We start from the raw sequence: 17,289 nt of genomic DNA, 5'->3' as shown, positions 1-17,289 counted from the left end.
AAAAGAGACAGATTAAAGGGTTAGTTCACCCAAAAATGGAAATTCTGTCATTATGTACTCATCCTCATGTTGTTACAAACCCGTAAGACCTTCGTTCATCTTCGAAACACAAATTACAAACTTCGAAGCTTTATGAATCTTTTGTTTCAAATCAGTGGTTCGGAGTGTGTATCAAACTGCCAAAGTCACGTGAACCATTGAAATTTCAAAACGTTTCGAAACAATTATGAAGTAACGAAGCCTGGCTTACTGAAATCACGTGACTTTGGCAGTTTGATACACGCTCTGAACCACTGATTCAAAACAAAAGATTAGTAAAGCTTTGAAGCTTCATGAAGTTTCATCGCCCATCACTAGGTACTGTTGAAAAAAGTCATTATTTTGTTTTTTTTGGTGCACAAAATGTATTCTCGTCGCTTCATAACATTAAGGTTGAACCACTGTAGTCACGTGAACAGTTTTAAATATGTCTTTAGTACTTTTCTGGGAATTTGAAAGTGTAAATTAACTTGCTGTAAATGCAAGCCTCAATGAGCCATCGGATTTTATCAAAAAAATCTTAATTTATGTTCCGAAGATGAACAAAGGTCTTATGGGTGTGAAAAGACATGAGGGTGAGTAATTAATGACAGAATTTTTATTTTTGGGTGAACTAACCCTTTAAAATACCAGGAGTAAACAGGAATGTGTCTCCCTTGTCTACTTGTGATATGATCGACCAAAACACATCTTAATACCAGGTGGAAACAGGGCCTAAGACTATAGTAAAGACCAAAATGAGATGGAGATGTTACCATAGCAACATCCGCCTGAAAGATCTGCTTGATGAATTTGTTTTTGGAGGAGTGCACAAGCTGAATGATGTCACCGTGCAGGGTGTCTCGATTCTTCTCCAGAAAACCTGCAGAGACACAAAAATACATTTATTATTTATTATCAAGCACATAACTATTAACTATATCAGTGCTTGGATGCTCTGGGTGGTTTCTAGGGTGTTGCTAGGAGTTTTTTTAATGGCTCAAGTAGATGCAGGGCTAGGTTTGAGGGGGGATGATATCCCCCTTGTTGAGAAAAAAATGACAAAAAGCATCCCCTCTGTAAATCACCATCCCCCTTACCATCCCAATTAAGAGTAGTGTTGTGCTAATGTAAAATTTATCATGCAAACGAAATATTAAAATTCTCTAAGTATGAAAATTGACAAACTATAAATAACAGCGATTGGTCAATCAGAACTCAATATTGTAACAAGCTGCGCAAGCCATTTTTCACACTGTTCAAACTTTAAAATGGCCAAGAGAACAGTTCAAGAGTAATAAAAAGAGAACAGAAGGTATGATATTTCTTTGATTAGTGTTTCAGGACATTCCCCTGACCTGACATAACTTTAGAAAGAATAATGAACATAGCTAAAGTGCGTTGATTCATTAAGTTATCATTGTCAAAGTGGTATTGAATTATTGAAAGTGAATTCTATCACAGATGTGATAATGCACACATGCATATATGTTAGCTAAATGTATGTGTGTTTATGTATTTAAAAAAAAGCTATGTAATCTGCACAGAAACCATTCAAGCCACAGCAACAATGTACTGCTATAATCTCGAAAGCAACACTTTTGACAAAGTTTCTGGCAGTTTCTATGCAGGTATTTAGAATAGAAAGGATGTGTGCTGTATGTGTGTGACTATGAGGGACTGACAGACGTTTCTGACGAGTTTCATTCAAAAATGATCACCATATTCTTTTTATCTTTACCATCCATTGTTAGAGTTTTGGAGCCATGAAAATTATAGGGCTCAATAATAATTGCAATTCATTTAGAACTCATTTATAGATTTTTTTTTTTTTTTTAATCTGTTGATAATGATTAGACTATAAACACTTCAGTGCCCTCCGATTCTCTGAAGGCATCAATTAGGTTGTTTTCCATTGTTTGTTTGTGTGAGTGTGTGTGAGAGAGAGAGAGAGAGAGAGAGTCTGATACTCAGTCATACAATACTAGTCATATAAAATAAATTATTTCATAAATAATGCCCATGTAGATTTTTATTCAACTCTTTATTCCAATAAATAAACATGTTTGAAAATGTTTTAAAAATTGGACACATTTTGTATTCATTATCAAATGAAACAAAATGCATTTATTCAAAACTATTAAATCATTTAAGACAAAAAGAATGAATATGGTTGAAATATGGCTAGCTGTGGAACAAGCAATATTCATTTAGTTAAAATGTATGAGATTGAAACAGTGGATTAATTGATGATACGTATGGTTATGGTTTATTTAAAACACATTCAGTTTATTAGTACTATTATAGAAATTTTACTTGCTTAATACCAGTTTTATTTATGTATGACTGACAAATATGCATCACATTAAGTTTATTTGTTTGTTTACGCTATAACAGTGTAATCCAAATGGATGGAATTTTTTAATGCAATTATGCAATACATAAATCTGCATTTTTTCCTAGATTTTTGAGAGTAGATTGAATGCATCTGAATATCATGTATGATATGAAGGATACCTACCTCTGGTCTCGTAGTAGACCACACCAGCAAAGTGCTGGATGCCAAACTGTGTTTCATAAGTGTTTTTAGGTGGAATGTAGTTGGTATTAAGTTTGTGTTGAGAGTTGAGTTTGTTCAGCATGGTGGTGTCTGTACCCTGAGACATGAAAAAGAAACGGTCAGCATGAGCACAGGATACAGTATGTGAACGTACAGTACAAATCAGCAATCTCTCTCACCTTGGGAAACTTGCTCTCCTCGTCAATGAGAGAAATGATATTCATGGGCTTTATGGCGATCATGTCCAAAGCGTCCTGGTTGTCAGTGAACTCAATGTGCTGCCAGTTTATGTTCTCAAGGTTATATTCTTCCTGCTCCAGCTTGAAAACATGACGGACGAAGAATTGCTGCAGGTTTTCATTGGCAAAGTTGATACACAACTGCTCAAAGCTGGAGGAGAGATACAACTGCATGAGGGCCACCATTTACACTACTCAAATAAATGCACTACAAAGATACTCTGTGTAAAATATCAAGAAATGTGTAAACATTATATTATTATATTTATTTATTAGTATAAATTTCAATTAATATAATAATCATTATGAAATAAATACATTTATTTAATAAATTTAAACATTAAATATATAAATATCATTATTATTCATTTCATACATATAATTTTAATGAATGAATTATTTGGTATGAAATGCATTAATTAATTTATTATTTTTAAATATTGTTTATATATATATATATATATATATATAGTATTATTAAAGCACATTAAAATATTTAATAATAACGATTACATTAATCATTATAAAATATATTCATTTAATAACTGATTTTATTAAACATTGTTACATATATTAACTATAATTAAATGTATTAATTTTTATTATTAAATATTAAATATAAAAATTTAATTCAAACATTCCATAATTAATTAAAACAATATATTTAATAAATTAATTATTTTTAAATATATTAATTTCAAAGCCGTCAAGCCAAGCCAGCATTTTCTGAAAAGAAAAGTTGCTTTAGAGGTGGAGCTTCAGAAATATATAAATTTTGATGAGAATTTACAAAGAAAATTTTTTTTTTTCAGTTTGAAATAATATACACTGATGAATTGTACACAGTCAGACCAGGAAAGTGGATTAAGGTTCATTTTGATTAGAATTTAAATAAAAGTTGTTTAAATCTTTTATGAACCATCATATGTGTCACATGTCTTGTGTTTCTGTTTCCCCTGTGACCTATGGTAAGTCCAAAATCACCCCCTAAAGCCTCATTCACTATTCCCTACGTTATCCACTTATATCGTTCACTTGAGAGAGTGAATGAAAACGAGTAAGTGAATTCGGACAGCCGTTGTGTGTACATCGGCTGTACACTTGTTATTGCGGTGCAATGTGGGATAGAATGAGTGCACTCAATAACGTCCACTATGGTTTCGGACACCACTACAAATGGCTGTCCCCTCAAATAACGCCCTATTTGAGGTTATGGGGGCGATTTTGGATTCAGCCCTAGTTTTCCCCAGTCTGTTTGATTAGTTTATTTTATCCACCTGTGTCTAGTTAATTATCTCATCAGTTCCCTTTGTTTGATTCGTGTATTTAATCCCTGTGTTCTCCTTCATTCCTTGTCCGTTCTCGTTTGATGTAATCACGTTTATGTTTGAGTACGTTTAAGTTTGATGTGTATATTGTGCTACCTGCTTGTTCTAGTGATTAAATCCTACTCCTTGTATTCTCTGTCGTCCTTGTACCTTTTGATATACACGTCACGTAACAATATGCATGATAATTAGTAAGCCACTAAATGAATAATTACTCAATTTGCAAATAATATTTTTCAATGTGTAACAGGGACACTATAATGTAGTGTTTGCAGGATTTGTGCTGTATATATATGTGTGTGTGTGTGATATTTTCTACCTGTTAACTGTGAAGTTCTCAAAGCCGAATATGTCGAGCAGGCCGATGGATCTCCGCACTGTTTTGAGCTCGAGGGATGGAGGCTTATAAATGGCAGCATTGATTTTCTCAACAATCCACACAAACAAACGTCCATATATTCCCTATGAGACACACAGCTAATTAGAGGCTGTTACAAAACAGGATTAGGTGTGTAGATGAAAGTGTGGGATGGTTTTACCTTAACAAAGGCATCCCGCACGTCCAGCGCCTGCTCAATACTGAGAGGAGTGGACACCGTCTCTCCACGGGTTATTATGGTTCGGCTGGTCAAACAATTCATCAGGTCCTTCAAGTCCACCTATGAAAACACAATAATATAGAAATTTCAGCTGTCAGAAAGTTATTTTCGTTATAATAAATAGAAATATATCAACTTATGCATACAATTTTTTTGTGGAAAAAGTTAAATTCATGAGAAGATAAAATTTATCTGTAGTTTTTGCACCCTGTAGAAATCTTAAATCCTTCACAGTAGTTTTCCATGTTTGTCACTAGAGGGCGCACAAACACCTTACTGATCTTGCATTTACTTGTACTAGCGTGCTGATACATATTAACAAGAACAGTCAAATGTCAGATACCTCAAAGACTAGATTCTCAATTGATTCATTAAAAGATTCATTTAGCATCAATTTTATACTTAAATGCATATAAATTACCATAACATCAGCCATGTCCTTTATGACTTTCTGATTTAGCATCATACCTCTAATAAAACAGCAGCAGTGGTGAGATCTGAGCAACGTACAACCTCACAGGCATCCAAATTATCATACGTGCGAGCTGGGGAGGAAGTTTATAAGTTGTTAAATATACAATTTCAGGCTGTTTTGAACTAAAACAGTAAAGGTCAAAATGAGTTCATTAGACACATTGGTACAAACTCACCCTCGTAGTTCAGGTTGCCCATGTGCAGAATAGCGGCTAGCAGCTTGGAAATCTCCCAGTTCTCTTTATCCGTGAACATGAGGACCTTCATGGCCGAACGGATGTTTGAGTATTCCTTCTGATCATCACGACCGTCACAAACAGTGCACTTTCCCTGAGTTTAGACAGGTCTAAGTTATATTATCTAAATATCTGATGCACATTGTCAACATCTGTACTGCACAGCAAGAACATTAAATCATTAAACAACATTAAAGATCATCACTCACAATAGTAAGGTAGGTGTAGTCTGTGGCATTACCCAAGCCTAGTTTCTTCTTCTGGTCTGGAGACATTCCCTTCAACATACAGTAGAAAATGTGGTAGTTTCTTTCATCACGGGCCTGAAAGAGTGGAAGTAACAACAACAACAAAAAAAGTTTCACCAACATTGCCGTTTGGACTGATTTTATTTTAATCATATAAATACAATATAATGATGTTTTGAGAAAACTTACCCAGTAAATATTTTCACATTTACTTTTTTATGTTGGACAATGAAACTGAAACACTGGACAATATAGTGTTGGAGGTTTCATGCCTATATATGCGTGGCCTGTTGGCCAATCTTCACTGATTTTACATTCCAACAGTAAGAGTAGAATGTTGAATTTGATGTGCAATAGCATAGCTGTACATGAAATATTGCAATCCACACAACATAATGGGAGGCATATCAGAGTTCAAAAGAGGACAAATGTTGGTGCACGTCTCACTGACTCATCTGTGATCAGGACAGCAAGTCTTTGTGGTGTATCGAGAGCTATGGTATCCAGGGTATTTTTGACATACCACCATGTAGGATGAATCACATCCAACAAGAGTAAATGTCGAAGCAAAAGGAAGCTGTCTGAAAGGGATGTCCAGGTACTAACCCAGATTGTATCCAAAAAAAACATAAAACCACATCTCAACTCACTGCAGAATTAAATGCACACCTAGACTCTCCTGATTTCACCAAAACTGTTTGTCGGAAGCTCCACAGAGTCAATATTCATGGTTGGGCTGCTATAGCCAAACTTTTCGTGCCAATGTCAGTTTCACTGGTGACAACAGTGCAGATCTTGGGCTGTGGACATTGTGAATCATATATTGTTCTCTGATGAGTCCACCTTAACACCCAGACTGTGTGCCGACAGTGAAGCACAGGGGTGGATCAGTGATGGCTTGGGCTGCAATATCATGGCATTCCCGACAGTGCTTGATGGGCGTGTCACTGTCAAGTACTACCGAACCATTTTGGAGGACCATGTGCACTTACTGGTTCAAACATTGTACCCTGAAGGGGGTGCCATGTATCAACATGATAATGCACCAATACACACAGAAAGACTTGTGACAGAATGGTTTGATGAACATTAAAGTGAAGTTGAACATCTCCCAAGGCCTGCACAGTCACCAGATCTAAATGTTTTTGAGCCACTTTGGGGTATTTTGGAAGAGTAAGTCAGAAAATGTTTTCCTCCACCAACATCACATAGTGACCTAGCAACTGCTCTGGAAGAGAAATGGCTCAAAATCCCTCTGGCCACTGTGAAGGACTTGTATCTGTCATTCCCAAGATGAATTGATGCTGTATTGGCTGCAAAAGGAGGCCCTACGCCATATTAATACATTATTGTGGTCTAAAACCATGTGTTTAAGTTTCATTGTCCAACCTACCTACACTACAGAATAAAAGTTTGGAGTCATTGCTTTTATTTATCAAGGACATGTTCAATTGATCAAAAGACATTTGTAATGTTACAAAAGATTTGTATTTCAAATAAATGCAGCTCTTTTGAACTTTATATTCATCAGCGAAAGCTGAAAAAATGTATCACAGTTTCCACAAAAATATGAAGCAGCACAACGGTTTTCAGCATTGATAATTATAAGAAATGTTTCTTGAGCAGCAAATAGGCATTAGAATGATTTCTGCTGCTGAAAATTCAGCTTTGCTATCATAGGAATAAATTACATTTCAAAATATATTCAAACTGAAAATAGTTAATTTTAAATTGCAAAAATATATTTAACAATATTACCTTTTTTACTGTATTTTTAATCAAATACATCAAATAAAAAAAAAGAATGGCATATTAGCCAAAGAATTTGGATTCAAACTTGTTCATACCTGTCGACACACTCTGGATTTCTCCAGAAGGTACTGCTCAATCTTTGCTCCTTCTATGGCTCCTCTTTTGTTGAAGTGGATGTCGATATACTTCCCAAAGCGGCTGGAGTTGTCATTACGGATGGTTTTAGCATTCCCAAAGGCTATTGGGTAAAGTTGGGTAAACAACCAGAATGTAATCCGCTTGTTTCTGACAGATATGTGGTTCTTAGAGCTCAAACCCCTCCAGATGGTCCCCGGTTCACTTACCTTCTAAGATGGGATTCGCCTCCAGCACCTGCTGCTCAATCCAGGAGTGCTGCCCACTGATAGCCGCCAAAAACTGTAGAATCAACTTGGTACTTTCGGTTTTTCCTGCTCCAGACTCACCACTGATGGGAAATTATAGATAAACATACCAACCAGGGTTTTTGCAGCAATGCCATTAAACATTTTTAGTTTCACAAAGAACCTTTCAGTCAACAGTTCTTAAAAGAACTTAGTGTGAAGGACCTTTTTCCCACTATAAAGAACTATTTGTGGAATGGAAAGGTTCAGAGAATGTTAAAGGGATAGTTTCACCCAAAATTAAAATTCTGACAAGTTGTTCCAAACCTGCATGAATTTCTTTCTTCTGCTGAACACAAAAGAAGATATTTTGATGAATATGGGTAACCAAAACAGTCCCATTTACTTCTGTAATATGGAAAAAAAATACTATGGAATCAGTGGAGCCCATTAACTGCTTGGTTACCCACATTCTTCAAAATAATAAATTCTTTTTTTGCGTTCAGCAGAAACAAGAAATCCATATAGGTTTGGAACAACTTGAGGGCGAGAAATGATCACAGAATCTTCATTTTTGGGTGAACTATCCCTTTAAGGTTGGGTCGTGTCTATATGGTAAACTTTGTTCTGGGAAAATGAGTAGGAGTAGATATCTGAGATAAGTCCCAATTCTGGATCAAAAATACTGTCCTGTACTTTAAACTAGTAGACGTGAGATCAAAGTTGGCGTTAGGTTTAAAATGACCGGGGTAATGTTTGGGTCGGGATCAGGATCGGCCTTCAGGTCAGGGATAAAGTAAGGCTTAGGTTTAAGCTCAAGAAAAGGGTTCGGGTTAACCTTTAGATACCCAGATCCTAAATAATAGATAGACATTAAGCTTGAATGGAAGCACTCACACTAAGCGTTGCTAACAGAGTCTTATATGTTTACGCACCTTATGATACAACACTGGTCTTTGTTGTTGCGTTGCATGTTGAAGTAACAGTTGTCAGCGATGGCAAAGATGTGTGGAGGCATCTCTCCGATCTTCTTGTTGGTGTAGAGGCGAATCTGGTCTGCCGTATAGATGGGTAGCAGCTGATACGGGTTTACAGCCACTAAGATGGACCCAGTATATGTCTATAAAGGACACAGAAACAGAGCTGAAGCAGAGGAACTTGAGTGGAAATGTTTGTTTCTTTGTTCTTGAATGGATTTAAAAACGAATAAAACATCCTCTTAGGAACGTAATTCTTGTCATCAGGACATTACGACACTGTAGAATAATTATGTAGGCAATAATAAACCTAAAACTTTTATTGTCTTGAGCAGTTGTTTTCCTTTACTTGTGTGCAATATTGACAGTTTAAAGCATGTAGAGAACATGCAGATATCAACAGTCATGTTATGGCACAAGACAGACAGTCATATTGGTTATGAGGCACAGCGAGTGAAGATGACAATGAGACGGGAGTGCACGGGCATCTTGCTTTTCGGAGGGTGCTGTTACAGTGGGATGTATCAGTGTCCTGTTACTGCAGACCTCAGAGCCATGTTGAAATGGAGAATCATAATGAAAACACACTCACTTAGAGTGAGGCAATGAACAGCGAGCAGCCATGCACGAGAAAATGATGTGTCTGCGTACTCACCCGACCACCACAGTTAGTCTTCATATAGAGAAAGAGAAGAGAAGAGAATATAACCAGAGCAGATAACTGAGGGGAGTTATTAAAGACAGGCTAGATAAAGCTCTTATTGACTGAATTCATGGAACAGAGTAATAAACTGTTTTTGTCTTTGCGATCGCCATAATGAAACAAAAATTATCATATTATTTATTCCAATTATTAATATTTAAAATTTTTACAGTTGTGTCAAAATAAATAAAGATAATATAATAATTATATATTGATTTATTTGAAATGTATTTATTTATTTGGTATTGAGCAACTGATCAAATTAGTGGACCTGAATAATTATTTTATTAATTCAACTCATGAAACAGGGCAGCAAATCTTTCACAATGATCAACTGAAATATCCCATTATTAATTCCAATGAATATTTGTTTGTTTGTTCTGACACAATAGTTTATATATGTATTTATTTATTAGAAATCGTTTTGAGTAACTGATCAAATTAATAGACCTAATAATTACTTTATTAAACAATTACTTTAATTAGAATTATTATACAGAATATATATATATATATATATATATATATATATATATATCACTGGTGACGCAAGATGGCGTTTTGCTAGTTTACCTGGTTGGCCAGCTGACAAGTGTCCAAAACTCCTCTAAAACCAGAAAACCAGACTATTTTTCTGCTGCGTTTTGCTGTGCATACATATATCAAGTCAAGTAAAAATGAGAAATGTTGCCTTAGCAAAAAAAAGTTACTTTATTTAAGTTTATATATATATATATATATACACACACACATAGAGGACCTGCATAAAATTATTATTTTTTTTATTATTATTTATTTAATTAATTTTATATTATTAATGAAATAATAAAATAATAATTTTATTCAGGTCATTCACATTTATACATTTATTAACTAATCTAAAACTTTCAATAGAAACCTATTCAAAACATACTTTCCATTAAACACAACTGCCCCTTCACATCTGATGTGGAGTTTTGCATTAATCGTACAAAAAATAGACCTTCGATACCACGAACGGACAGCGGGACTTACATAGATGAGATGTTCTCTGTAGCGGATGAGAAGGTTCCGGAGGATTCCCGCCTCATTCAGATCCCCCAGTCGAATCATGTCCTCCACCCCATGGATGGAAGTGGGGTGCATCGGCTTGATGTTTGTGGCATTTTGGGGAGAGATCCAGTGTTCCTGAAAAGAACGCAGATTCAAAGATTCAATACAAAAGAAAACACACACACACACACACACAAACACACACCAAAGAACTTCAGAATAATTACTAGTTCCAAAGTCACATGTCTAGTATTTATATGAAATTAAACATGCGTAATGCAACAACTCATGTGTAGATCAGCCAGCTTTTCAGCCCAACAGATCAGCAATGATTACTATGATCAATAACTTACATTTCCTTCATCATCCAAGACTTGGATCTGACCAGAATCACAGAGCTTCACCACGGCTCCGATCGGGACCTCAAATTCCCGGCCTGTCTTCAGGTCCAGCCAGACATAGTCGCCCTGAAACACATTTGATCATCAAACATCAGAGAAGTAATATTTTAGATTTGACTGAGATCCTATTATAGTTGTAAATAATATTTGTAATCAATTTTTATCTCATTTACACTTTCATTTTAGTTAATATTTTAGCAATTTTGTTGTGTTTTGGTAATTTTTTTGTAGTTTTTTAATGTTGTAAACATTAAAGTTTGTTATTTTAGTAGTTCAAGATAAACTAAATTAAAATGAGAAATGTTGTTTGAGTTTTTTGGGTTTTATGGTTTTAGTTTTAGTTAACTAATAAAAACACAGAGTTTATTATTTGTAAATAACATTAGTCTGACATCATCATGTCATTCAAAACTGAAAACTGAGACACTGTGACATCATCAGTGCATGATGTAACTCAAAAAATGCTACAAATCTTTAAGTCTGATCACTTAGTAAAGCTCTCTTCATCAACATTTACATGTATTCATTTAGCAGATGCTTTTATCCAAAGCAACTTACAATAGAGGAACTTCAACAAGATGCATGATTTGACGAATCATGCAGGATATCATGCACAAATTAATTCAAAAGTAAATGCACCAAAATACTTCTTAAAATAATTCCAACAAGAGATACAATTTCTCATATCATATGAATAGTAAGCAACTGGCAACTCTCCACACATACCGGTAACAGAGTGCTGTGTTTGAACACAGTGTTGACATTTCGTAATAAGGCCCACTTTGCCTGATCCTTCTCGTAGAGTTCAACGTAATCCCGACGCTTGTACATCCTCACGAGATCAAACTCTAATCCATGCAAATGGCAAAACTCCAGACCGAGAACATCTAATATACCACACACACATCCACACCCTCACTTCCTCAGCAGGTGTGTGACCATTAAAACCCACCGTCCAGAGACCCAGGATATCACAAAGAAAAGAAAAGAAAAAAAAAAGTTTCCTTCCGGTCAGACAACAGGACAAAAATAATAGCAGGGACAAAAACAGGAGTCCAAGTTGTCTGCACTACGTCCTGAAACACACAAACCTCTCAAGACACCTTTAGGGCATCGTTTGCACAAAGGAAACCAAATCTGAGGCCCAAAGCTGCTCTGTGTGGATCGTTCCTCTCTGTATTTATTGCTCCATTCACTTTCTTGTTCTTTGATTTAGTTTTTGTCTGCTGTCTCACTGTCTCTACTCTTTCTTGTGTATATAGTGTGTCCCTGTCTTTCCTGCGAGGAAGGGTTGGTCATTGCATTGGGTGTGGAGGTGGATCCCCTGTTAATATGGAGCTTTTTAATTAACTAAATATCCCCAAAGGCAAATCAATACAGGTAGAGGGAGAACCCAACACCGTTTGGCCGCAGCTGTCACGTCTGAGAAGGCAGCATTGCCAGCCAGCATCGCTGATACAATCCTAGCAACGACACACGGCTGAATAATTCATGCCAAGACAACAACTGCATTGTTAGCACACTCCTCCTCTCTGTCTTTCATTATCAAACCTCCTAACAGACTATCAGAGGATAAAACAAGCACACTCTGGGAAAGAAATGTCTTAAGTATTCGTTGAAAAGCAAGACTTAGAAGTGTGCAGAAACAGAAACTAAAAAATAAGAGGGAAAATGCTTTTAATTGTGAACATACAGTAGGCCTATACTCACAATACAGCTCTAATAGCAAATGCTGTTAGCTATAGATCAAATGTCACCAAACCAACATGGGTTCCTATCTTGACTGCAAATAATTTCTATTGAATTGTCATGATATAATGATAAAACAAAGTTTTTATTGTTCATTTACACAGCAGCACAACTGTTTTCAACATTGATAATAAGAAAAGTTACACTTTACAATAAGGTCTCATTTGTTAACATTAGTTAATGTATTGTAATGTAATGTAATGTAATGTAACATGAATTAACAATGAGCAATACATTTATCACTGTATTTATAAATCTTTGTTAATGTTAGTTAATACAAATATAGTTGTTCATTGTTCATGTTAGTTCAGTGCATTAACGTTAACAAATACAACTTTTGACTTTAAAGGGATAGTTAACCCAAAAATGAAAATTTGATGTTTATCTGCTTACCCCCAGGGCATCCAAGATGTAGGTGACTTTGTTTCTTCAGTAGAACACAAATGATGATTTTTAACTCCAACCGTTGCGGTCTGTCAGTCGTATAATGTGGGTCAATGTGAACTCCATCTATAAGAGTCAAAAAAAAAAATATGCACAGACAAATCCAAATTAAACCCTGCGGCTCGTGACGACACACTGATGTCCTAAGACACGAAACTATCGGTTTGTGTGAGAAACCGAACAGTATTTATATCATTTTTTACCTCTAATACACCACTATGTCCAACTGCCCTGTGCATCCGGTTAGTGAGGTCAGATCACGCTCTGACAACAGAAGTGACTCGTTGAAGCAAAGCGCGAGAGATCACATCTGGCATCAGAGCGCGTTTTCTGACCTTACTAACCGGATGTGCAGGGAAGTTGGACGTTTTGTGTCTTAGGACATCAATGTCTCGTCACGAGCCGCAGGGTTCAATTTGGATTTGCCTGTGCATGTTTTTTTTTTACTCTTATAGTAGAAGTTCCCATTGACATGCATTATAGAATTGACAGACAGCAACGTTTGGAGTTAAAAATCATTTGTGTTCCACTGAAGAAACAAAGTCACCTACATCTTGGATGCGCTGGGGGTAAGCAGATAAACATCAAATTTTCATTTTTGGGTGAACTATACCTTTAATAATGTATTAGTAAATGTTGAGATTAACATTAACTGAGATTAATATGCTGTATAAGTACTGTTCTTGTTAAATAAAGTAGTTAACTAATGTTAACTAATGAAACCTTATTGTAAAGTGTTACCGAAATATTTATTGAGCACCAAATTTTGAATTAGAATGATTTCTGAAGGATCATGTGACACTGAAGACTGGAGTAATGATGCTGAAAATTCAGCTTTGCATCACAGGAATACATTACATTTTAAAATATATTAAATAGAAAAACAGTTGTTTTAAATTGTAATAATATTTCAAAATTTACTGTATTTTTTTATCAAATAAATGGAGCCTTCGTGAGCATAAAGAGACTTTTTTTTATAATCTTACAGAGCACAGACTTTTGAATGCTATAGGCCAGTGGTCTCAAACTGCCGGCCCGCGGGCCATTAACGGCCCACCCACCCCCTCTACCCGGCCCGCAACTGATCTCAAAAATAAAACATAATCCGGCCCACTAAATTATTATTATTATTATTATTATTATTATTCTCTAGTTGCTACCTGTCTGATATGCAAAGAAAAAGTCGCCGTTCTAAGGGGCATTCACATATCGCGTCACATAAGCGGCCGGGCCGCATTCTCCTTCTTTCCAATGCGCTTTCTCTCCAGTGGCATCTGTCGTTGCTATGCAACCATGAGCCGCGCTCTCAATCGCTTCTATTATGACCGCGCTTGCCTAAATTACAGTAAAAGCACTGGACTTTAAGTCACGAGCGCCGATTTAAACAACTGAAACGCGTCCGATGCAGCCATTAAATGTTACCGATGCTCAAACAGCATCTTGGACAAATGTGGCCCAGCTGTGTGAGCATAAGCGCTGCAGGTATCTGTCAAGAAACAGAGGAGTGTACAAATGTATTCAGGGATTGTATTTGTTCAGTACAGTGTTGTTCAGTGCAAGATTTTAATGTTATTTAAGCTAACATAAAGTAAGGGAAAATACTTCCACTAGATGTTAAAAACTAATAATGTATGTAACAATGAGAGATTTTTTTTTTTTTGGCAAAATAAAGTTGATATATAGCTCCAGTTTTTTTATTTCTGACCCCTCCATGCCACAAGTGTTGCTGGTTTTGTTCCTAAATTACTGATTTTTTATTCCATATATCTTGTTGGATGTGAGAAGTCGCACCAGACTATTTCAATTAATAGTATTATATTAGTAGTATTATATTAGTAATAGTATTATATAATTATATTACACTCTGTAACAATGAGAGAGACACTGCAGATTACATTTAGTATGGTAAATAAGATATTTATAGTATAGGTATAAAAATATTTTAGTAGGCCTAATGAAATTTGAAGTAAATGAGAAATAATGCAAAGGAAAGTAAGTTTTCTGAAATGTTGCGCTTTCTTGCGCTTGAAGGATAATATGGCCCTCCTATGAGGTGTCAAACACAGAAACGGCCCCCCGACAATTTGAGTTTGAGACCCCTGCTATAGGCTATTCAGACATGAATGACAATCACCGAAAATAATGAATAGGCTCAATGATTTCTGCTTGTCCAATCTGCCAGGTTCACATAATGCACCAACATTTTCAGATTTTTTACTCAAAAGGTCTTTTTTAATCATTTGTGATTCTCTAACGGACAAAGCAAGTTTTTAGTGACTGTTTTTATTATTTAGTTGTTGGGGTCGACAAATGCACTGAATGTGGCATAAACACACAACATACAAACTCCTGAAACAACTGTTTCTCAGTTCAGATGACTGAAAGAACATTTAGAAACTGGACCTCTAATTAAATATCCCTGATATAGGCGCTTCTTCTATTGAACTATTGAGTGATCCAGTTCAAATGAGATGAAAACGGATAATGGTGAGCATTTATAGCCATACAGCTGTATGAGACAGCAGCGCAGGTAAATTATTCAGCAAGTGCAAACGATCAGCACGACGTTCAGTAACAACACGAGTGACGTTTGTGTTAGTTATATAGATGCATTATCCCGACAAACAATACTGCTGTACTACAGTTACTGCTGTTGCCTATAGCTGTAATGGAAACGGAGAAAATGCATGGACGTGTGTCATAAAACACTCTGCAACCTAATCTAAAATACATTAGTGAGCAGCAGCACAAACAATAAAAAAGAAGCCACTGAGTTTATGTGAGCTCATACCAACACGTAAGATCGCCCCCTCTTGGCAACAACTGGTCATATGTTCTATTTTTGCACACAGGCATATGCTTTACAAAAAGCAAAGTATTGAATTTGTGATTAGTTAAAAACATTTAGATTTGAGTCTATCCCAAGCATTATAAAGTCTAGATTTTCATATTTTCTAAGCAGTGTCAGCATACTGACTTTCTCGGGGGAAGAACCGTTAAAATCGCTAAACCAGAATATGACAGAATACCATTGACATGGCAAACACGATTAATGACAATAAATCACCTTGGTCTTGGCATGAAGTTTAAAACTTGGTCTGGATTGGTATTAATTAGCATTTAAATGACAAAATTAGGCAAAGGTCAAACAAACACAGATAATTTATGCTCTAAAGGACAGCTGGTATTTCACCATTAAAACGCTGCCAAATTTCCCGCCTCAGTGCACAGTGTCATTGCCAAACTATGACATTACTGCATACTATTAATAAGACATGCCAAAGCAATTAAACCGCTTTTGCATTTAAACCACAAAACGCTCTCTTCATAAGCTGTTATTGTAAACCTGTGTAGATGTAAAGCACCTATTTATGAGGGTTATGCTGTATCTGTCCTCTCAGAACAAGACATGAAGTGAACCCGCTGCCTGGTCTTGCTCTGCACGCATGACTGCACTCACTCACTCACTCACTCACTCAGGGGGAGTGTCTGTTCTGTTGGCCCCGCCTACTTTTAATTCTCTTTGAGTGGGTGAAGAATGAAACGGATGATGTCATTGGATAGGCACTTAAAGGGTTAGTTCACCCAAAATGAAAATTATGTCATTAATTACTCACCCTCATGTTGTTCCACACCCGTAAGACCTTCGTTCATCTTCAGAACACAAATTAAGATATTTTTGATAAAATCCGATGGCTCAGTGAGGCCTGCATCGCCAGCAATAACACTCCCTTATTCAATGCATAGAAAGCTACTAAAAACATATTTAAAACAGTTTTTAACTACAGTCATTTAACCTTAATATTAAAAAGCGACAAGAATACTTTATATGAGCCAAAAAGAACAAAATAGCGACTTTATTCAACAATATCTAGTGATGGGCGATCTCAAAACGATGCTTCATGAAGCTTTACGAATCTTTTGTTTCAAATCAGTGGTTCGGAGCACCAAAATCACATCAGTAAACGAGGCTTTGTTACGTCATAAGTGTTTTGAAACTTCAGTGGTTCACGTGACTTTTGCAGTTTGATACGGAGCGAACCATTGAATCGAAACAAAAGAATCGTAAAGCTTTGAAGCTTCATGAAGCAGTGTTTTGAAATCGCCCATCACTAGATATTGAGAAATAAAGTCACTATTTTGTTATTTTTGATGTACAAAAAGTAT

The 17,289-nt window shown here is 35.9% G+C and overlaps 1 protein-coding gene across 3 annotated transcripts in view; it reads right to left on the bottom strand.

Annotated features, from left to right (window-relative positions):
• myo7aa (myosin VIIAa) overlaps positions 1 to 17,289 on the bottom strand; it is a 62,574-nt gene that overhangs the window by 35,019 nt on the left and 10,266 nt on the right. For 2 of the 3 annotated variants that reach the window (XM_048168736.1, XM_048168737.1), the window contains exons 3-15: positions 10,882 to 10,995; positions 10,511 to 10,663; positions 8,752 to 8,936; positions 7,799 to 7,920; positions 7,550 to 7,692; positions 5,664 to 5,777; positions 5,395 to 5,548; positions 5,213 to 5,289; positions 4,685 to 4,804; positions 4,465 to 4,607; positions 2,758 to 2,968; positions 2,540 to 2,675; positions 795 to 901 (exon numbers count right to left, since the gene is read on the bottom strand). In XM_048168736.1, the coding sequence (XP_048024693.1) occupies positions 795 to 901; positions 2,540 to 2,675; positions 2,758 to 2,968; positions 4,465 to 4,607; positions 4,685 to 4,804; positions 5,213 to 5,289; positions 5,395 to 5,548; positions 5,664 to 5,777; positions 7,550 to 7,692; positions 7,799 to 7,920; positions 8,752 to 8,936; positions 10,511 to 10,663; positions 10,882 to 10,995 (1,779 nt within the window). Of the gene's footprint in view, positions 1 to 794; positions 902 to 2,539; positions 2,676 to 2,757; positions 2,969 to 4,464; positions 4,608 to 4,684; positions 4,805 to 5,212; positions 5,290 to 5,394; positions 5,549 to 5,663; positions 5,778 to 7,549; positions 7,693 to 7,798; positions 7,921 to 8,751; positions 8,937 to 10,510; positions 10,664 to 10,881; positions 10,996 to 16,487; positions 16,591 to 17,289 lie in introns of those variants that run through there. The other variant, XM_048168738.1, reaches the window with a different exon arrangement.

This window comes from Megalobrama amblycephala, linkage group LG19, assembly GCF_018812025.1.
Source record: "Megalobrama amblycephala isolate DHTTF-2021 linkage group LG19, ASM1881202v1, whole genome shotgun sequence".
In the NCBI taxonomy this organism is placed as follows: domain Eukaryota; kingdom Metazoa; phylum Chordata; class Actinopteri; order Cypriniformes; family Xenocyprididae; genus Megalobrama; species Megalobrama amblycephala.
Note: the sequence above shows the minus strand (reverse complement) of the source record. Positions and strands in the feature narration are given on the sequence as shown.